Source organism: Aythya marila (assembly GCF_965140915.1).
Source record: "Aythya marila genome assembly, chromosome: 21".
In the NCBI taxonomy this organism is placed as follows: domain Eukaryota; kingdom Metazoa; phylum Chordata; class Aves; order Anseriformes; family Anatidae; genus Aythya; species Aythya marila.
The window spans coordinates 252,299-274,329 of NC_139062.1; the positions used below are offsets into that span (position 1 = coordinate 252,299).

Below are 22,031 nucleotides of genomic sequence, written 5' to 3' on the forward strand. Positions count from 1 at the left end.
ACGTGTATGCAATAAAGACAAAAAGGCAGTTTACAGCATTCTTCAAAAAATCTCCACGCTCCTAAATAAATTCTTCTAAAGATTATCATTTTGGCCCAAACACCTTTAACATAGCCACTGGGTAACGTAAGTTGCTAACAATCACAGGCTTGCGTTAGTTGCTTACTGGATAAGTAATTGGAAAAAAAAACAAGAGCACTGGGAATTACCTTTGCTACCACAAATATCATAAACCCCTTAATATTCACGCATTGGGTTACCAGATGGGGGCGAGGAGGATGTTTTTCTTTAAACTATAAAAAAAGGTGACCAGCTTTAAGGGGGAGATGTGTGGAACAGACACAGACATAGCAAGCCAACATACAGGCCATTGGGCTGTTCCAATATTAGAACTACCACAGTCTTTTAAGATTAAATAAAGATTGAGTGATGAAATACAAAGTAATCTGTAAAACATCTGGCACCATACTCCATCCAGGCTGCTCTTCCTTTATTGTTACGTTAGCTGAACACAAAAGATCTATTTCTGTACCTCTTAAACTTACCACATTTTTATAGGCATCTATTTAGGGTTATCCCACCCTCATCTTTCCAGGGTGTGTGTGCAGCTAATATACATACACAGATGAGATTCTACATGTAAAAGCCAGGAAGATTCTACATATTGTTTATAAACTACAGTGCACATAGTATTTTAAAATGGAACCTATATTTATAAAGAAAAAAACATTTAATATGTTGGTTATGAGTATTTTCAGATTGCCTCCAGTGGTGTTTCTGTTTACACTTAGTGAAGGACTCATCGGGCGCTTTCAGGATTTGCAATATTTTGAACTAAGAATGCCTGAGTTTCATTCAAACTCAATGCTAGCTGAGAATAATGAGAATTTAGAAAAGCGTAATTAAGTCCAGTCCAGGGAAAGCAATAATATCAGGATACTCGAGAAACCAAGGTGAAAACTTGATCCCCGGGGTTGTCTTTTTTTGTTTAAAATTTTCACATTTTTTCCCATCCTCTGAAGTGCCAGTTATGTGTCTTCAGTTGCAGAAACATCTGTTTCCTTTCTTCTCCAGTTTCTTTCACTGTTACCTTTCAGAAGTGGAATCATTGCTTTCTAAAGGATTAGGATCAGGTTATGCAGCAAGAAGAAAGGATTCTCTATGGTTTCCAGTGTATTGTCTGCTGATGTACATACACAAAAGGAAAATGGGGAAAAAAAATGTGGTTTCACAGGACAGGTTGCTTAAATATCCTGGAAAAATAAACACAGAAGCATAGAGGTTTAGTTTTGTGTTTTTAAATGTGCATAGCTTGGGCTACCCATAGAATTCTCCTTTATCCTCCAGGCTAATGTGGTGCCAACAAAAGTAAATTAGCTTCTGGGTGCTTCTATCTTCCATTAAAAAAAAAAAAAAAAATAAAGGACGTGTTGTCTTAAAATAGTCTTAAAACATTATTCATTTTCTCTATTTTAGCATAGGCTAGAAAACCACTAATATGCAACCCAGCAAGGAAATCAGTAAGGAACTACCATGGTGATTTCTGATGGTATGTAGGATATATTCTTTACTCCAGAGTATGTTAAAACATATTAATGATTCACCTTATATATTTTTTAATCCAAACTCAGAGGCATTTGGCCCATACTTGCTCCCAGTGGATTCAGTGATTTCAATGCCATTATTTCAATAGAAAGAATAGCTTGTCCCTTTCCTGGGAAAAAGAAAGTAAGTAGGCAGAAGAGAAATCCGCATGTCTGCATATGCTGCTGGTTTGATTTGTCAAATAAATTCTGTGGAGATGCATTTTCATTCTAGAGTGACACAGAACTGGTTACGCACATTTCACGTATGTTTGAAGATAATAGCTTTCCCTTTCCTTTTATCTGTTGTTTTGTTCATAGTCTGAAATCATCAGTTCTAATCCCTATAAATCTTTAAAACCTTGGAAAGCTGACAGATCCTAAAATATCTGATGATCTTAAGTCACTAGTTCAAGTAAAAATGGGACAACTGTCTTCTCCTTTTATTAAGGTAAAAGTCGTATCAATTGGCCTATTCTTTTTTTCAATAACTGTCTTTAAGAACTATTTATCATAACTATGTCTACATTCAAATATTTATGGGAGAGAAAAGGAGAGGGATTTTTTTTTTTGTCAACCTTGTGAGCAATATACAAGTACTTGTGGATGGAGCCATTAAAAAAAAAAAACAAACAAAAAACAATAAAAACTAATTTCAGCAAAGCTAACGTAGAAAAACCCACAAGTCCTGCCACCCAGTCATCAGGTTTAAAACCCTACAACTCTGGGTCTTTGTCTAAATTTATAAGAACTTTGTACATCGTCTAATATACGAGGAGTCCACATAGAGCAATGATTCTTTAAGGACATTTAATAGTCGGATCATTCCCAATAGTTTTAGTCATTTAAGCACTGAAGGACCTAGCTGAGTCACTTGCTAATTAATTGCACAACTTTATGTGTTCATTTAACTATCAGAATTAACTCAGACAGCTTCTTCTCCTTGTTTCTTATACCCAGTAGAAATGGCAGATGTAAACCAACAGAGCACTAATAGCCCCCAAACTACACAGACAGTGTGTTTGGCTCTCCTGAATTTATCACCTGTGAAATAAAACGAACCATAACAAATATGTATCCTTTGATCTTCGTTTCTAAATTGATATATTTCTTTCAAAAGCAGCTTTCTGTAAATCAGAGATAATGCTCTGGAGATGAGGTAGATCAACTGGCAGTAATAGTAAACCAAGAGCCTCCTAACACAGGATTATGAATTCATGTTATGCTTCCAGTTAAACAGCGCCTTTGCCTCCCACTCACAAGGCATCCAGCAGACCTGGAGTGTTTCTCTCAGAAACCTGCAATTCTCCTTTAATATTCAACTCAGGAGTCCCCACTGGGTTCAAGAGCTGAGCTTTTTCCCCTTCAGGATCTGGGATACACGATGATAACAGTTATCAAACAAACTTTCTAAATTTATGTATAGTTAAGACTTAAAAGTGAAGAAAAATCATTTCAACGTGAAAATCTCTTTACCTGTGTTGACAAAAAGTAGTGCTCACAAGAATAAGCCACTGTATTCCTTCACTAGCCCAGCCGCATGAGCCTTCACCTACTGAACTATGAAACGTGGCTTACTGCATGCATTCTACTAAGAAAAAACATTCTTTTAATGGCTATACATTGGCCAAACTTTCTTTTATGCAGCCAGAACACCCAACATCTTTAAATCTCTTCCCCTTTGGTTGTAGTCTGGATTCACAGACTTTTTTTTTTTTTTTTTGATCTGTACTTATGTTCACAATTCCAACTTATACAAGAGAAAGCAAACAATATGAATGAGTAGGCACTAGGATGCTCCCTTTTTTCCTTTCTTTCTGCAGCAGCCACAGCTGGCAGAATAACAAGGGGTTAATGCAAAGTACAAGCACTCAAACAGGTCTATACATCAAAATGTGAAAAAAGGACTGCTGAGATTATTTGTGAAGAAAGGTTGGAGCTATCTGTACAGCTTGAATTGCATTTTCATTAGACAAATGCATCTATCGATAGATCAGGAAGACACAAATGCACAGTGGAAATAATAGCACAAGAGCTAAAAAACAGTAACTTTCAATATAGGCAATAAATTTCAGATGCAACAGCAACCTTCCAAAACCATATTACTTCTTCTAAAACCATGTTATTTACAGATTTTAGGCAGGATGAATGAAGAAGATGAGAAAACTCATGTTTGTCTCTTGGTTACACAGAGTCCAGCTTGATGAGAAAATAGTTCTCTGTGAGCTGAAAACAATTTAAAAAAGCAGATTTTTAATTTTTCCTCCAGGTTTTGTACCTATTTGTGACAGAATACTGGTAAAGTCTGAGAGATTAAATTATTTTTACAGAGTTCACTAAACTAGTTAACTTTTAAACCCAGAAATATTCTCATTTCCTCCTGGTTATAGTGTATATAAATGTTATTTGACAAATAGTTGTTTCTTTTAAGTGGTGCATGTAGAGAAAATGCTCTGAGAGATTTTAGAATATTATTGCTTTTACAGGAAAGGTTAAAAGGCCTTACTTTCTTTATGTGATCCCTGGAATAAATTAATTTAATTCTGTGGATTCAGTGAGGTGTATACGTGCTTCATTTTGTAAGTATATGAGTAGAAAAATAAAGGGAATTACGTATACATAAACATATATATATATATGTACATCTGCATATATAGTTATGCATATATATACGCAGAGATATGCAGGACAAAATATTCTCTGAATAATGGCCCAAGACAGAAAGGAACGTGTATATCCCTGCTGTACAACTTTCCTATGAAACTGCAGCTTGTTTCTTTCAAGACACTGAGGTAAAAAAAAAAAAATACCGGATCATTATAAGGAAATTCACTCCATTCTTGTTAGAGGCACTAAAACAGCTGTACTGCCTAGCCTAAGAGTTTCTAAAGCCATTAAACAGCAAGTGTTTCTTAAAACTTTAAAAAGGAGAATACGGATAGGAAAACCTTGTAGTGGAGCGAGATTTATAGTCATTAATGCAAATATCTATGCCTGAAACAGTGCTTTAGAGTAATGCTATAATTAACTTCAAATAATTTGTATTCACCTTAAGCTAATTTTTAAAAGAACAGTTCTTAAAAGTCTATAACATTAAAATAAAGAACTACCACTTATAAGCACTGTGTATTCAACTGTGTTTCCCAGACAAGTTGCCAGGGCATATCTTGCCATCTGCTGGAAATATCCAGACATACATGCTTAATTAAATACAGGCTTCAAATTTACTGTCAGATATACTGGCACAATGAAATAACGAATATAAAATAAAATAAATATAAAATAAAATGAAATTACCTGTAAGACCCTTCAAATAGCGGTGTTAATAAGGATATCACCAGGTGTTCAAGTTCGGGTGTAGTGGACAGCAACACTAAGACTTTTTATTAAGCAGAGGATGATTCAGTAGGAGATAAAAATGCAATGATCTGCCACCTGAAATAGCAAACAAACAAGCTCAGGAGTACGTTCAGGATTTACAGTTCTAGGCCAACTGAAGATGGTGTTTTAAAAGCAATATGCCTAAAACAATGATCATACAATGGTTGCATTTTCAAACCAGTTACAACCTTGTTAGCTAATGAACAGAGGAAAGCTGATATCCTCTCCAAAAAATGCCATCTACCCAGAAGTGGAAAGCATCTACTAAAAAATTGAAGTGTTTAAGTAGTCTTGCAACTAGAAGAGATTTTTAAATTAACATTAGTACTAGGTTGATCAGCTACAAAATCCCTGCAAGATGTAAAAAAATATGGTAAATACTTTCTTTAAGCACTGAAAATGCACCTAGTATTTTAACCTGGGTAAGCTGTGCTAGAGAAAAAGAAAAAAAACAAACAAAAACAATAAAACACACAAACTGCCAAAATCGCAGTTCTGAAGAACTCTGCTACCTTTTATCTCCCAGTCCAACAAGCTGAAGTCATCAAACTGACATGACAAGGAGATCAAAGTCTAGCATGCTCTGAAATTACCTTTGTAGACATATCGTACATATCAGTTTCCATTTAAAGCAAAGGAAATCTGAAACAAGAAAGAGGAAAAAAAGAAATCACATTGACAGTTTCCACTAAGTTAAAATTAACACTGGATACACTATTCATTCAGGTTAAAAATTGATAAATGAAGACATCTGGTGCATTTCCTTGGTGTCACTGAATACATCTAGACTGAGGGGAATAAATTTTGCCACTCTACAGCTACTTAAAGCAGTAAAATAGCACTGAACTATGCTTATTTTGGAAGACTGTAGAAACAACAGCAGAAAGCAGCATTCATATAAATGCACACACATAAACCCCGCGTATATCTTGTGAAAATGCTAAGTGGTGTTCAAAGGGAACTTGATGTAGGTGAATACAAAATAATGGCAGGAGACTAAGAACAGGGTTTTTTTGTTGTTGTTGTTTGTATTTTGTATTTTCAAAATCCAGATTATGACTGCACAACTGAAGGTGGTCAAAAAGTCTCACAGCTGTTACACAAATTCAGACACCTCAGTTTGTCTTATTTTGGAAGTTTGGTGTGTTACTATTGCCCAGTAACAGGTATAAATAGGCCAGCGAAGGCCCCAGAGCAAACTTTTTCCTTAAATAATCGCTCGGAAGATTGTTTTAAGGCACACAGCGACTGTTTCGCCGGCACAATCAGCATGCCCAGGAGGGAACTCTGCAGGTTCAGCTCCCCCATGTCTTCCCCTGAACAGTCCCATCTCCTGCTGTATGTGAGGGACGGCTGGGCTTCGAACACCAACGCGGTATAGTTTAAGAAATAAAAATAAAAAAACACTTCATAAACCCGAGCTAGAGAGGACATTAACCATTTCAGAGACTTCAGTTCCCGGAGCTCCAGCGCGCTGCGGCCGCCCCTGGGCGGGCCTTCCCCGCGGCCGCCCCTCTCCTCAGCACCGCCCCGGGCCGGCCCAGCCTCCCACAGGCCCGGCGGGGAACGAAACCCCCGGCAGAGCTCCGCAAGGGTCGAGCGAGTCCCAGAGGAGTCGGGCTGCCCCGTGAGGAGAGTCAACGGAAGCGCTGAGGAGCTCTGCGGAACGGAGCACAGCGAAAGCCGCCCTCCCGCCTCTCCTGTCAGCTCGCCCGCCGCCCGCACGGGAGGGGTGCGCTTACTGCTGGCTCCTCTGATTGGCTGCAGGTGTTCGCCTACCGCTTCCTTTCTAGCTTTCGATTGGCCGGGAAGCTCCTGCTCCGCCAGGTAACGGCTCTCGGCCCGCGATTGGCCGCAGGTAGACTGTATCCTTTCGGGGATTGGCTCCACGTGAGTTGGGGCTTGCTATTGGCTGGCAGGTGGAGCAGGAGGTTTCTTATTGGCTGCGTGTACCGGCCCGCCTATGCCGCCATGTTCGGCGCGGGGGCGCCGTTGCCAGCAGTGGCGGCGGCGGGGCGGGGCCGCGGCTGAGGGGGGCCCGATCCTGAGGGGACGGTGGGCGGGAGGGAGGAGGGAGCTCGGCCCGAACTTCTGCCGGGACTTGGAGCAGCTTCGGCCTGGGGGAGCCCCGGAGCTTTTTTTTTTTTTTTTTTGGGGGGGGGGAGGGGGCGGGACGGACGGACAGACAGACAGACCGACAGACGGACAGACAGACGGACGGACCCCCGGCGGCGCAGGCAGGGGGAAGGGGCAGAGCTGAGGGGGACACCCGGGGGGTTTACGGGAGCGACTCGTACCAGGCACGAGCTGTCGGATGCTTGGATTGAAAATATCCTTCAGGGAAAAAAAAAAAAAAAAAAAAGTTTAAAACGCTTGGGATGTTTCCTTAAAACTTAAGCGCGCGTTGCGTCGTTAACTCGTCTCGTTGAACTTAACTGGAAATCGGGAGTCTCGTGGGGTTTTATGTTACTTTTTTGGCTTTGTACCCAAAGCTGCTGGGGTTTGTAAAGTTCGGCACGGTGCTCCGGTTTGGTGGTGAGCGTGCTCATCTGTGTCCTGCTTCCCCCTGCAGCTGGGCTGGGAATCACCTGGGGGAGAAGTTGGTGTTGAAGCTTTTCGGGATTGCAGTTACGCTTCTCTGCGCTCCTAACTTCGCCTCGGCTGCTCGGTACAGACCATGCCTAGCAAAATGGGCTCCAAAATTGATTTGAACAAAGACTTCATCAGAGTGAAAACGCACTACAGTGGGTAAGCCTGCGTGTTGTGTCTTGCCCGATTTTGACACACACAGGAGACAAGTCCATAGTCTGATCTTGTGGTAAAGTAACCAGGGCGTTGATGCATTTGTAATTAATGTCAGATAGGTAAACCCAACCACTAAAAATCCTTCGGACTCCTGCAACAACTGACTTAGGAAAGAGTTGGTAGTTTATTCTTCGGTCTCAAAAGGGGGAAGATGTGCAAGAATGGCATGCAGTTATTGTGGGCTGATAGGTTAATGATTTCTGCTTCATTGCAATGTTTGTGGCCACAGATGTATCCATCTCTTGCATCCAGATGCAGTTATTATCTTTATTGTGGAGTAGTTGTCTGTGATCGAACGTAATACATGTTACGTAACAATTTCTACATTTACAGCTTACTGCTGAAGGCCGATGGAGACTAAAGTAGCTCCTTGGGTCAAAATGTAGAGTGTTTAATACCAGATTCCTTTTCCAGTGGGGTTTGCTAGATGTTTTTTTAATTCAGAGCAGTTCCTGTCTTAGAAAATGAGAGGAGGTTTTTTGTGGGTAAAGATGTAATACTTCAAACAGTAAGTGGGTGCTATTGATTTTGCTTATCTTTCCTTTTTTTTTTTTTTTTAGAAACTTTAAAAAGAAGGGTTATTGGAATTATGTAGGTAAATGAGAAATTAAAGAAATCTTGTTAGATCTCATGTTGAGTAAATTCAGGTGAACCTATCCAAGCTTCTTGAAGTTCCAGTTATAAAAAGTGATTAAAAAATATAAATTAAAAATCCAAAGATTAAAAAACCTTTGCTTTTCTGCTATGAATAAATACCCAAAGTAAGCTGTTAGCCTGTATCTGTAACTTGTGAACTCTGTTAGACTTCCTTTTTTTTTTTTTTTAATAACTGTTTTCCCCTCCTTTGCAGTGTTTAGACTAATGCTACGTGAAGGGCAGTGAGATGTTAACACATCTGCTTCCGTTATCTTCACAATGCTTATTTTGGCAACTCTGATTTAAGGCAATAAATAAGCCCTGCTTCTTATGACTTCAGTCGGTTGCTGGCAGACTCAGGAAGCCTTTTTTGTATTATTTCACCATTAAATATGTCTGAAAGACAAATTTTATCTAATTAATTTGCTGCCACTCTGAGGACTTTAAGTTGATGTTACTTTGATGCCTGTCTAAGTCTAAAGCCAAAGTTTAAGGTATTTGAGGAGTTAGATATTGCACATGATAGCAGTAGGCTAAGTAATCTTTTCTGATACTTTCCTATTAAACAAATGTTGATACTGTGGTTTTTAGTGCTGTGGTATAGAAAACAGCTCTATAATTAAATATAATTATGGAAGTCAGTCCACCAAATTTCATTGAAAACGAAGTGCTTTCTTGATTAAACAAAATAATTTACCAGATCAGTGTCAAGTAATGTGGGGTCCTGAGGTTAGAATTCGAGAGCAATTTTCAATATAGATTTTGGCCTCTTCTGTGTCAAGCCAAAAGTGGAACAATGTACACATGCAAGTCACTTGGTAAATACTTGTTCTATAATGATAGTAGTATGGAAAAGCATAATGCATTTATTATTTCCACTGCCTTCAATTTCTGGCAGTGCTACTGACAAGTTCTTTCCGTATGTCTAGTCAGTTGACTTTTGTCTTTGGTATGCCACCAGTAAACTGAAAGTCCAACAGTCTGTTAATTTACAATTCATTTAAGTGTAGGTTGAATTTTCATGTCATCTTTTGTAAAAACAAATTAGGTAAGCTTTTAGTGGAGAGAATTCATGTCAAAACTCATGTCTTAATAAAATGCAAAAACTTGCAATTTCATTTTAAAAAGTGACATGTTGCTGAGATGCATAGATATACATGCTTCTGGGAAACAACAAGAGGAGTGTTGCCTTAGCTCTATAGGGGAAGGCACTGTAAACATAAATAGAACTTAGCATAAACAATTTGAGACAGTTTGCTGGTGACAAACAGTGGTTGTATAAAGGGAAAGGTGTTTGTTTAAAGTTTGTCTGTTCAAAAATGGAGGAGGTGATAACACTGGTCTCATTGCAATTCAGGTGTAATAATTGCAAGGTTTATTAGGATAAACTACTGTAATAGTGTACCTCCTGCAACCACTATAGTCAGTGGTTTCCTTTTTATTTATTTATTCATTTTTGGTGTCACTGTAGTCATCTCCCTCTGGTGTTTGCTTGTTTAATGCTATTCTTGAGGCAGAGTAACTCTGTGAACCTAGAAAACAAAGGTTCCATAACCACTGAATGTTGACTTTAATCTATTGATCAAGTGTCTGTGACTCAGTAAGAGCTCACTGTTTTTGGCGTTAACACACGGTAAAACTGGTTGTCACAGTATCTCTGTTCAAATACTGCACATCTTGAAACAAATTCGATAAACTGCAAGATGTCACTGATGCTGGACAATTTCAGGTTAGGGGACAAGTTTATTCTGGTAGCTGCTAAAAGAATTTATAATAGGAGTTAATGGCACATTTCAAAAAGTAAAACAGGACTTGTTAGTAAGTGACAGTATGTAGTAAGTTAGAAATCCAGCTTAAAAATCTAAGCATGAGGAAGTTGTAAAAAAAAAAAAAAAAAAAAAAAAAAAAAAAGCCATGTGGAGTCCTAGGCTTGCAGGTATTCATGTTTCTGGGTGTGGCACTTCATACCACAGCACAGTATAAATTACTCTATAAATAGGTTGCAAAGGAAAGTAAGCTTGTGTATTCCTCACTGTGTTGTTTCAGTTACTCAGTTTGTCTTGCTTGTTTGTACTTACTTGAAATCACTTCATTTAAACAGCAGTAGCGCAATATCTCATGTGCTATCTCATGTGCATTACCTTGGTTCTAAATGGTAGTGCAATCAAACAATATGAGGAATGCTCTTAATGTAACTTGCCTGTACATACAGCTTGCTGGTCATTAGTTCTTCATGTTACTTTATAGTGCCCAGTTTCAGCTACCTGACAACAAAAGCATCTTGTGAGATTTTTTAAGAGTTAAACAGTGAATGATTTTTGTTCATCTGTGCCATGATTGTCTCATGAGACTACACAGGCATTAAGATTAAACAGTCTCAAGAATGCACGGATATCATCAATCATTTGAATAAATCTCATTGGTAATTCGTATCAGCTATAGATGTTTAGCATATTTTAGCTGTTACTTAGTACAATCTGGGGTTTGTTAATTTATATGTAGAATGACTGCTCTCTGTTATCACAACCTTAATAGTTTGAGGCTGATTAATATAATTTCAGCTTCAGTTGAAGTTTGTAATGTAGATGGTGTGGTGGGGTCTTGCTGCAGAGTTTCACTTATTTTTAAAAAAATTTTGCAGTAATTGAAATTTTATTTCTGAATGGAATGAGTGCCAAGATCAATTTTATTTTTTTTTGAAATCTGTGTCTTACTATACTTTAGACGTGGATAGTTATAGTATAAGGGAACTGAACTTGCTGAAGTCAACGTGCATTAAAGATGGAACATTAAGTATGCGGCTTTTTCTGACAGAAGCTTATGGTTTCATCTCATGCAGGGACATCCTGATAACAAACCTGGATGCATCAATCAGCTATGATGAACTTTGTGATGAAGTGCATGAGATGTGTAATTTACAACAGGAGCAGCCAATCACCCTGAAGTGGATTGATGATGAAGGTATTGTACTGAAATCTTTAATAATTCTCATTTTTTGAATGTTATGGTACAGAGAGGCATTGAAACAACTTAAAAGCCATTCCTGTTGTGTGGTCAATTAATTTATAAATGCCACGGGACATAACCCTGTCTTATAAAGGAGGAATCTTGGATAAAAGTCTCAAAACATCAAGGTTGTATTCCATTTGAATTCAGCTCTACAAAGTGGAGGCTCTGTAGAACTTCAGTATTTTACTAGTACATACATTGCATTCAGCATGTATTCAGTATGTGTTCATTTGGAATTTCATGGGCTTCGTACCCCTCAATAGTCTCAGTTCAGCAAGCTGACTTTTTTGTATCTTTAACTGTCAGCGTTCAGTATGACAGGCTTTTGTACGTTCTGAATTATGATTTGCCTCTAGAATAAGTTGCTTTTGAGAAGTACTGCAGATGGTACATCAGGAGGCTGTTTTATACTCAGAATTTTTGTATTTTGTGTGAGGTAAGGTAAGCGTTAAGAATTCCAGTGGTGACATGATTTCGTTTTCTGTGGGTTGTTGTCCCTGGCAGCTCTGTTGTTGTCCCTGATGGTAGTGTTGATTATATTAATGGTCTGATGTAGCCTATTTGAGCATTAGAGAGTAGATAGATGTTGAGCGTTCTATTCAATTGGTTGTTAATATCCTGTTTATTTAAACACAATGACCAAGCATGAAATAAAGGGACTTGAATTTATCAGAAACACGTTGTTTCCACTGGTGGAGGGGAGAAAATGTCTGGTGTATCTCAGGTAAGTCATGTCCAGAAAAAGAAAACTGGGGGGAGAATTTTGTGTGGGGAAAAACAGTGAATTTTTGTGCAACAGGGGGTTCATAAAGTCCTGTAAAAATGATTAGTGTAAGTCTTGGCTGCTTACTCTCTTCCTGCAGGAAAGGAAAGGCTGATGTCAGATCTCATTGTTCCAAATTATCCTACTGTGTAACACAGTTTATCATTAGTCTTCTTCCACAAGTAGCTGTATGTGAGAAACACTTTTTCTTTAACCTTTCTGTAGGCTCTGAAATGTCATCATGATGACTTTGAATATTTCTTCTTGCTGCAAAATGTGGCACTTCTCTACAGCCTTAAGTTAGTTAGAGCCTTCTGGTTGCTGTGAGTAGGAGTGACATGGAGATGCTTGACATTGTGTGCCTTTGCTACTTTTTTTTTTTTTGCTTTATTCATAAGTTTCTTTAGAACTTATCTGCTTATCGTTTGCTAGAAGTGTGGTTCAGCCGTAATTCATGATGGGCAGAACTTTTGATTTGTGGGTTGTGAACGTTTACCATACAATTATACAAGTGTGCTAGTGTTTGGTTGTTTTCCTGCTCCAACTTACCAAAGCTGCAGTCTGCAGCAGAACTCTTGGAGTGAAGAAAGGTAAAAAGAAAATACTAAATTGATTTGGCTAACGCTTTTTAAAATTACTCTTATTAACAGAAGTAAAATAGCATATACTGCGCTATTAGCTAAGTAGTGCATTCTGGTGGGTGAACAGAATTTCATAATGATTATGAGGAAGCAGCAAGCCTGTACTCAAAGAAAATTCAGTCCTTTTAAGATGCTAAGGAAAAGTATAAATTTTTCATTTTGTTCTTCACTCTCAATTTCATCATCTAATCATCAATAAAGAGGCATCCATTCTTATCAGTTTCCTAATACTGTTTCATTGCTGTGTATGGTAGTCTAATAAAAAGTAACCTGATTGAGAAGTGCCCACAGAGTACTTATATTGCATGCACTTGGTAATTAAATTGCATTAGCTATTTGAACTGCATGATAAAAGGAAGACTTAAGTAGGACAGAAAACTTCAAGCCTTGAATTGGGGAAATGAGACATGATTACTGTAACTGTTTCTTGGTTTCAATGTCTGCTTCTGGAGGTTTACTTAGATTAAAACAACAAATTTTCTTTTTTTAGTTGCTGTTCAGTAATCATCTCCTTATAGTCTTGGTTAAATATGTACCTGTGCAACCCTCTCAAACTTCTCATTTTGGCTGTTAAATTTTAGTCAATCTACTGTTTTGGCTGCCCTCAATTGTCACAGGTTTTAAGAGTAATCCTATTTTTGTGTATCAATGAGTGTTTATACATCCATGTGTAATTTAAATTCATTTGACTGATTGCAGGAACAGATGTTCTCTTTGAAATAACTTAAAGCAAACAGAATTGCTGATGGCTTAATGGATAAAGAATACTTAAATTCTTTTTTTTTTTTTTTTGGATCTTTGGTTTTGTGAGGAACTTTTTTTTTTTTTTTTTTTTTTTTTAGCATTTCTGTGGTATTTTTGACAAGATCAAAAAAGTTTGTACTAGGAATAAGCCATCCATAATAATATCCCATAAACTTGTAAGGAATATGGATTGCTGACTGGCAGCACAAATCATTCTATTGTCTGTCACCCTGCATTATTACTGTATTCAGACTGCCAAGTACAGTGGTCTCCTGGGTGGGCTGAACACACCCTGGGGGTGTTTAGTATGATCCATAGGTATGCAGGAAGAAAATAATAGGACTTCTTTTTATACTTAAAGATAAAAACATAAGCTTAACTTGTATTTAATACCTAGATGAACACTGGTGCCCTTGCTTGCCAGATGGTCAGTGTCACTTTGGGTAGGCAAGGTATGCTGAGGAGAGAAGTGGGTGTTCCACAGTGTTGGAGTTCACAGTAGTGCTCCTCATTTGTTTGGTCACTTCCAGTGCATTGTGATATATTGTGGTTTGTGTGCCTGGTTAAGTGGATTTACGAATTCTATCATCCAGTTCTAATCAAAATAGGCATCACAAGATGTTAATGATGTAAGCACCAGCAAACTGGCAGTGCTGATGTTTCTCCTATTCCTAAAGTACGAGCTCATTGTCAGCCACTTCAAGACGTAAAAGCAGTGAGTATCTAATCAGGTATGACAAGTTAGCCAAAAAATAAAAATCAAAAAATTTCAAAAGGACTATCTGAAATGAGTTTACATGCACTACCTAGTGCTCTCACTTAATAGGGCTGGTCAGAAAGCCATACGCTGTCGGGAAGACACTTGTTCTTCTTGCCATGGTAAAGATAGCTGGCATACATAACATTATGATGACAAACTAACATGCATTCCTTTGTCTGAAGATGCATAGAAGATATTGCTGGAGGTTTGAAAAAGCAAGTATTATAACAAATGGTGCAGTATGGGAGGTTTGCTATGCAGTTGGATGGAAGTACAGATGTTTTCTTCCACAAAAAGACAAATGTTTCAAATCTGTGGGGCTTTCCTGTGCTGACAATGCCTACCAGATAATTTCAAAAGAGGGGAAGAAAAGAAACAGATATCCATGCTTAATCCCTATGACTGCTTTTCAAAAGAAACTATGGGATAGTGAGAGCATATTTTGAAAACAGGTATTTGCGAATGTTTACACTTTTCCCTATGTACATGTAAACATAATTTTCTGACCTGTTTAAAAATCTCTAAACAGTTTCAGTGGGTTTTGAATACATATGTTAAGGATTTTAAAATGCAGCTCTTTCAGATAAGTTCGCAAGGATTGACTTCAGGGAAGATGGAAACTTCAACAAAAACCTTTGCATAGGTGCTGGATAGGATTGAAGAATGACTTAGTAAGTGCAGCCAATTATGCACTTCTTCCACTTGGATCTATGGATCCTAGAGGTTTTTCAGCTGTGACAGCTGTTAAGAGCAATTGAAATAATTGAAATAAACTAAGCTTAGAACCAGACCTTTGCTCACAAAGTATTGTACCAAGGTTTTCAAAAATAATGAAATGCATTCAATTGCATAGCTCACTAAGAAGATATTACTTTAAATGAAGTATTTTTTTGATGATAGGATTTGTTGTGACTAAGCAGATCTCATGATTTTTTTCTATTAGCTTTTCTACTAAATGCAAGTTAAGAACCACAAACCAATTTTCCTGAAAATGTCCACACAAACCATGAAAAGTTTAGAGACTATTAATTTTGTTATTTCCACATTAACATTGGCATATCTGTATCCCATCCACAACTTTGAAGGCTGATACATGTCTTACTAACTGAAATTCTCAATATTTCAGTCATAAATTTACTGATGGATTGTTTTTTTCCTTAGGTGACCCATGTACTATCTCATCTCAGATGGAACTGGAAGAAGCCTTCCGTTTGTATTGTCAAAACAGGGATGAAGGGCTGATAATTCATGGCAAGTATTATCCAGTTTGAGAACCTTGTGTACATTGCTTGATAAAACTAATGGTTTTGTAAATGTCAATTTGGAATGACTTGTTAGGCTGACAAATCCCATTTTTCTGTATGTAGCTGGTACCCCGTTCTTAGATGTTGTAAGATGGAAGTGTTACTTTGGGTGTGGAGTTCAAAGCTGAAACAATGCAGTGGGCATACAGTGCTAAACTGCACTGACTTGTTGATGCTGTACTCAAGTATAAGATCTTGTTAGTGCGGGCACTAGTCTTGATTACTTCTTCTCAAGCAGAATTATTTAATGGCTTCCGAAAACTTCAGTTTTTGAGTAAATGTATTCAAGAATCGAAGAAATGGTAGTATGGCTGAGTACTGTTAAGTTTTCGTTAAGAATTGTGTTTTTTGTTTTAGTTTTCCCAAGTATTCCGGAGAAACCAGGCATGCCTTGTCCAGGAGAAGACAGTGAGTACTAGAATGCTATCGATGTCTAGCTTGCATTTTTGCAGTCATATAGAAAAGAAATACATTGAAAGATTTTCATAAACTGGCTTTGTGTACGTGTATATCAGTTTTGTGCTTCAGTAGAATATAAAATAGTCAATTATTTAATATGTATCTCAATAGAGAAATGATGTATATCAATACTGTAGTATTTTAATATTCTTGAGGATTAATAATGGCTTCTGGTTGCTGGTACACTGGCAGGAAAAGAGGTCAGGATTCGAATATGGTCCTTGCTTTTGCCTATATATTTTTTTTTTTTTTACTTGCAGGAAAAGGAAGTGATGTACTGAAGAAGAGTGAACTACAGCCTTTTATAGAAAAGGCTTATTAATGTATCAAAGTTTCAAGTTGTGACTAGATAATTATAGGTGTCTTACCTGGTAGAAAGGAGTAAATGTGCAATACAAAATTTGGAATCCTTATTAAGCTAATCAGAGAAAATAGACTTTTTTTACACTGGTCAGAAATATTAAAGAAATACTTTTTAAAAGACATTTCATTTCTTTTCAGAAGGAAAAAAAGGTATCTGTGGTCTTCCCAGCGGTCTTTAGGGTGAACCTGCCAAGCTTGTGTGTAGCTGTTTATAATACATGGTTTTCTATATATCTGTGGTGTTAGTGCATTGTTTAATATTTTTGTGTACTTTTTTGTACCTGTCAAAATAGTAGCTCAGTGGTTTTCTATTAATTTTGCTCAGGTTTCAACAAGAGAATTGGTAACTGGTCCCCTTTGTTACATCACATAATGTATTTCTACTGAGTGAGCAGGCAAATACAACTTAATTTCAATACTTGTTGGTTCATGAGTTAAAACTGAAAGGAGGACTTGTTACATTTTACTGTATGTTGAAAATGTGTAGGTTTCACCATGCTGTCACTTTCCAATTAAGAGTAACAGGTTGAAAATATGGGGAAATATTTTCAGGCTTAAGCTTCATGATCATTCTGTCAAGTACGGTCTTAGCTCTGTAGGTTTAAATACATTCTTGATGTGAATTTTGTAAAAGGAGCACTACTTCAGACTGTCACACCTTCAGGTCTCAGAATAAACCCAGTCTTGACTGGAAAGGTGACAGATTTGCATAGGCAGGCAAAAAACAAACTGCTCTGTCTACAGAAGATAATGTTAGCAGTAGTAAGGTTTTCCCTCCCTGTGTTTTGTTACTTGTCCTGTATCCTATTTTGGTAATGATGTTTTCAGATCTTTGGGTAATTCAATACCTTGGGTGCCTTTGACTTCTGTCAGTGTTACAGTAAAACAAAGCAATAGACTTAGAGATTACGTAGCCTTAGAATGCCTGTGGTCTTGGGCAGGTTTTGATGCCACAGGTAACGACAAGTATTAATATTCCATTGTAAGTCTCCATGCTGTGTTCTGTGAAACAGCTGCCTTTCAGTGAAGATGTAAGAGCTGATTTCACTTAAATTTCTGACTTTGGGGTGCTGTCCTTTCCCCTTTTCCACCCAAACTCCACAGCTATGAATAGAACAAACCAACATCACCCCAGTGTTTAGGGCTGTTTCCCAATGTATTAAGCCCATTCATTTTGTCTTATTTTTCTAATTTGCTTTTGTTGGATGAAAACAGTAGGGAGTGAGTTCGTGGGCATCCATGCTATTCCATGTTCCCAATATAAGAACTGAAAGAACCAGCTGATTCCAGCTCTGCTTCAGTTACTACAGCTGGTTAATGACAGAAGGAGGAAAGACTTACCTTGTACCAGTCTAGACTGGTGCTTGTTCCAAGTAGAATTACTTGCAAAAACACAAAACTCATGTGAAATGCTGACAGGTAGAATATACAAACTGGAGGGAAAGGAGTGGAAAGGGGAAGGCTGCTGCTTGAAGGGATATCTGTGCAAATCGTGTCAATGTGAAGTTCTCTGCAATTTAATGGTATCATTACAGGTGTGGATATTCTAGTACAAAAGTTTTTCATGTTGTTTTATAGATGTTGTAGTTATCCCAAACCACCAGATGAACCACAGAAATACATTGTTGAAGGTGGTTCAGGTGACCTGAGTGTTCCGTCTGTAGGGTTTTGCAGGTCATGTTGATTCATCCTTTGATTGTTTAAAACACCTGTTCAGTAGGATGTGCTCTATATGTGATTTGTGGTTGGGTTTTTCATTTAATAGATAAATTCAGTCAGTGCATATTGCCTGCTTGCATCCATGGAACCTGGATGGAAATCTGGTACCGTGGCCTGGTTGTTACTATTTTCAAATTGCTTTACAACAGAGCTATTAAATTGCATCAGTGCTAATTTAGCATACACTAATGCATTCAGCATTATTGCTTGTCACATGCATGCATACACTTAGACTGTATTGAGATGCTGCTGATATTGGGGATATTGCTTACTTAAAGGACACGCAAGGCAAGCAGATTAACTGAGTAGAACTTCTTGTGCACCAAAAATACCCAGAAGCTTAATTGTTTGTGTTGTATGCCTAAAGTATGAAGTTAACAGGACTAAAATACGCCAGAAATAGAAATTCGCCAGTATTTCTCTAAATCTTGTTTTATCAGCTTTATCATTATAGTTACATTCATAACAAATCCTTTTCTAGAGCTTCTTCCCTTTGCTATACAAGGAGCTTCTAAGTTGGTCTCAAGTTACTTCCAGAGGCAACTAAGCAGTTAATTAGTCACTCTATCCCAAACGGGCTTCTGCTTAAATTAGCAGTCTGTAAGTATGGGCTTACAGTTTGTTACAGAACTGCAGACAGTTTGAAATGAAATTTTTAAACAGCACTATCAAACTGCTCAATTATTTAATTAGCAATATATTGCTCGGGCCTGTTCACATTAGGTCATGGAGTAACTATAGTTGCATGCAGTCTTCTGAATTGGAAATATTTAGCGGTGAATTTCTGTGGAATTGTAAGGTTTTTCTCTCTGTCTTCAGAACAGTAATCTTTTGGAGTAAGAGTGCAGAAATATGTACTGAGTGTTTTGCATTTATATTGAAATCTAATAATATAATTGCTATCTGTCCAAGAACTTTGTGAAACCGATGTGGCTTTGAGATTGTGCCAGCCAGTGAAGCTTGAAAGAAATGCACGGAATCATTAATAAAATAAGGAATGCAAATAGCATTTAAATTTTAGTCATGTGGTGTAAGAAGTTCTTTTTGCACTTGAAGAAGCTCAGTTTTTATTAATGCAATGCCATCTGCAAAATCGAACTTGCACAGATTCTCCAGGCTGATTTACATCATCTTTGTATTCCTCCTGCTCCTGAATTTTTGCACTTTTCCCCCTGTAGACTCAGCTCCTCCTATAGATGCGCAGCTGCTGCTGGAGAAGCAGTCCCTGTACCTTCAGCAGGGCAGTTAACACACCCCAAACTGGCATGGCAGCCCTGCTGTGTGGGTGAGGTGGCAGGCTTTCCAAAACCTCTCACATTCCTTCCCAGATGCTGAATTTGACCTCTTGTAGGTGTGCCTTGCGTCTGCTGGCTTGGAGCCTCAGGCACTTTGTCGCGATGTTTCCTGATAAAGATGGGAGACTTCTAGGCCAGTTGAGTGCATTAAAATATTTTTATTTTTTAAGTGTAGATGAGCAATTAATTTGGAATCAATATTAAACAAGGCTGTTGGGAAGTGGCTCTGTGTTTCTTGTATGTGCTCCTAAGTGAGAGCCTTCCTGATACCCTGATACAAAGCATGATGCCTGATTGGCAGTTTTGTTAATTATTGTTGTCTCTGCTTATTTACCCTGACAGATCTTGCTCTGATGTATTCCTCTCGCTGCTGCAGCGCGTTGTATAACAAAGCATGTTGAGCTGAACAATTCCTATTGATTTGTAAGACTTCCCTGCCAGAATTGCCCATTTTATCAGAGAAATACTTGTTTTTGTGACATCAGCTCCTTGACATCCATGCCATGTTTTAGTTTGTGCCTCAGCTGCTAGCTACAGCCTCCCAAGGGAGCCAGTACCACCCGTGCCTGGATACATGAGGCAGAGATGTGAAAGGGAGAGACGAGGGTAACCAGTCTTCCATTAAATATTTGTGCTTAATGTTCGAACTGATCCTGCCTATTGTCCTTGGTATCTAATGGTATTCAAACAGCGGCATCAGTGGAATAAAGGGAAAATGTTTCATTTCATACCTACTGCATTGTAGAGGAGAAAGAATTCCATGCTGAAGAAGCTGAAGAATAAAACCCAGTGAGTAATGCATGCCTTGTGCATAGATTTGGTGTATCATCGTGATTGTTGTCGTGAATTGAGGCCATTGATGCAGTGTGTGTGTACGTGTGGTGTGGTAGATAATAGAAGTCAGCGTTTTGGGTATGATATAGTTGCTTTGCCTACCAGTCTCCTTTGCAGCCATAGATGTTACAAATGCAGAGATTCCTGCAGCCTCCTGTGCGTAGGGATGTGGCGGCGAGACCTCTCCGAAATGCTGATAAAATTGCAGTGAAAAGCCTCCTTCCTGGGGTGTGTATTTTGGGAGGAAAAGGACAGAAGAGTGAGTGATGCTGCTGCTGCTGCTGCTAAGGGAGATTAATGAAAGAAATGTATCCAAAAAACCCTGATGGTATGTGTTCAGGGCCTGTTTATTTTAAGATTGCTGATCTAATGATGAATGCTTTTAGAAGCATCGTTTGCTAAGGCCTTTTTGCTGAATTGTATTTAGTGGATTTTTTAATTGTGAAATGCTTGTTTTGAATAAGGCTTCACTTAGTCTCTAGTATTTTAACCAGAATATACTGTGTTAGTATACCTCTGTATTTTTACTTCGGAACAAAATGTGGGTATTTAATATTGAAAATATCTTTGATTTGGGTGGCTAGTGTTAAATGTTATGATTGTTTTGTTGTGGCTTTCATGTAATACAAGAATGCAGAGTACGGAACCTTTAAATCATTTCATGAAACAGAACGAATGTTTTAATGTACAAGTACTTAGAGCATTAGTATGACGGTAGACTAGTGTTGTTATCTTATACTCCTGGCTGATCTTGCTGGCCTTTCTTTTTTGTAATGATTACATTGTGTTGTGAATGTCTCTTATGCTCTTTAGCTGAATAATATTTTAGCATTAGGTGTTCGGACTTCATGTTTTTCCCATGCCACCTTTCTTGAAAATTTCATTGTAGGGTTGAGTAAAGGTATTGTACTAACCTAGTTATTGTCCTGACTTATTTTATTTTAAGTATGGATACTTGCTTTCTGCTTTATATTCTGTCTAGCACTACAGCTAGTTCCAAAAGGCTTCTTGCTAGAGTAGTGTGGCCTGTAAATATTTTTCTAGCTCATAAGGCAGGTTTTTCCCCTTCATTTGTTACTGTATTGGCAGCAGGGATTAGATTATTCAGAGCACGTGAAGCAATTTCATTCCCCAATGAAGAAAGGAACTATAGCGACCATAGAGAGTATTCTGAAGACACAGCTTGGATTGCACTGGGTAATTAGTCGATTTTGAAACTGCTTGTAACCCCCTCCTGGTTTTCAGTAATTGAACTGACAGAGGAGAATTTTGTAATATTTTTAATGTAAGCTATATTATTGCCTAGGAATTGAAAATAGCTGTGTCATAGTTTCTCAAGAATACCTGAAATCTCTCCCTCCATTCTCTGTGTGCCACTTGTTTTTTTCATATACGGTGTATTTGAAAAATACACGTACAGATCATGAGACAGGGTAAGTCACTGAATACAGAGTTGTAGCTAATGATCTGTATTGTTTAGAATCACTTAATATTTTTCATTCTAAAGTAATTCCAACCTCTTTCTCAGCTCTGAAATGTCCAATGATGAATAAAAAGATAGGCCTGCTTTTGGATAATTTAAGTAAGAAATTACAGAGCATGCATCAGTTTGTGGGTTTTGATGTCTTCCCTGACTTGAAAATATCAGACGCCTTAGCAGATGTTTGTATACCACTTCATAAACTATACAGTAGAATAACAAATACGTGAGCTAGTCTTTAAGGTGTTGCAACAA

The 22,031-nt window shown here is 37.9% G+C and overlaps 1 protein-coding gene and 1 long non-coding RNA gene across 4 annotated transcripts in view; one reads left to right on the forward strand and one right to left on the reverse strand.

Annotated features, from left to right (window-relative positions):
- Positions 1 to 6,493, reverse strand: LOC309886245. The gene is made up of 4 exons (XR_014318905.1): positions 6,403 to 6,493; positions 5,477 to 5,606; positions 4,881 to 5,018; positions 1 to 1,253 (listed from the first exon to the last, which is right to left on the reverse strand). It is a non-coding gene; the product is annotated as an uncharacterized lncRNA (long non-coding RNA).
- Positions 6,494 to 6,552: 59 nt separating this feature from the next.
- Positions 6,553 to 22,031, forward strand: part of PRKCZ (protein kinase C zeta) — a 44,410-nt gene continuing 28,931 nt past the window's right edge. The window contains exons 1-5 of one of the 3 annotated variants that reach the window (XM_082776908.1): positions 6,553 to 6,791; positions 7,537 to 7,712; positions 11,245 to 11,366; positions 15,484 to 15,573; positions 15,984 to 16,034. In XM_082776908.1, coding sequence (XP_082633034.1) covers positions 7,642 to 7,712; positions 11,245 to 11,366; positions 15,484 to 15,573; positions 15,984 to 16,034 — 334 coding nt within the window. In that variant the 5' untranslated portion in view covers positions 6,553 to 6,791; positions 7,537 to 7,641. Of the gene's footprint in view, positions 6,792 to 7,059; positions 7,202 to 7,536; positions 7,713 to 11,244; positions 11,367 to 15,483; positions 15,574 to 15,983; positions 16,035 to 22,031 lie in introns of those variants that run through there. The other 2 variants (XM_082776910.1, XM_082776909.1) reach the window with 2 other exon arrangements.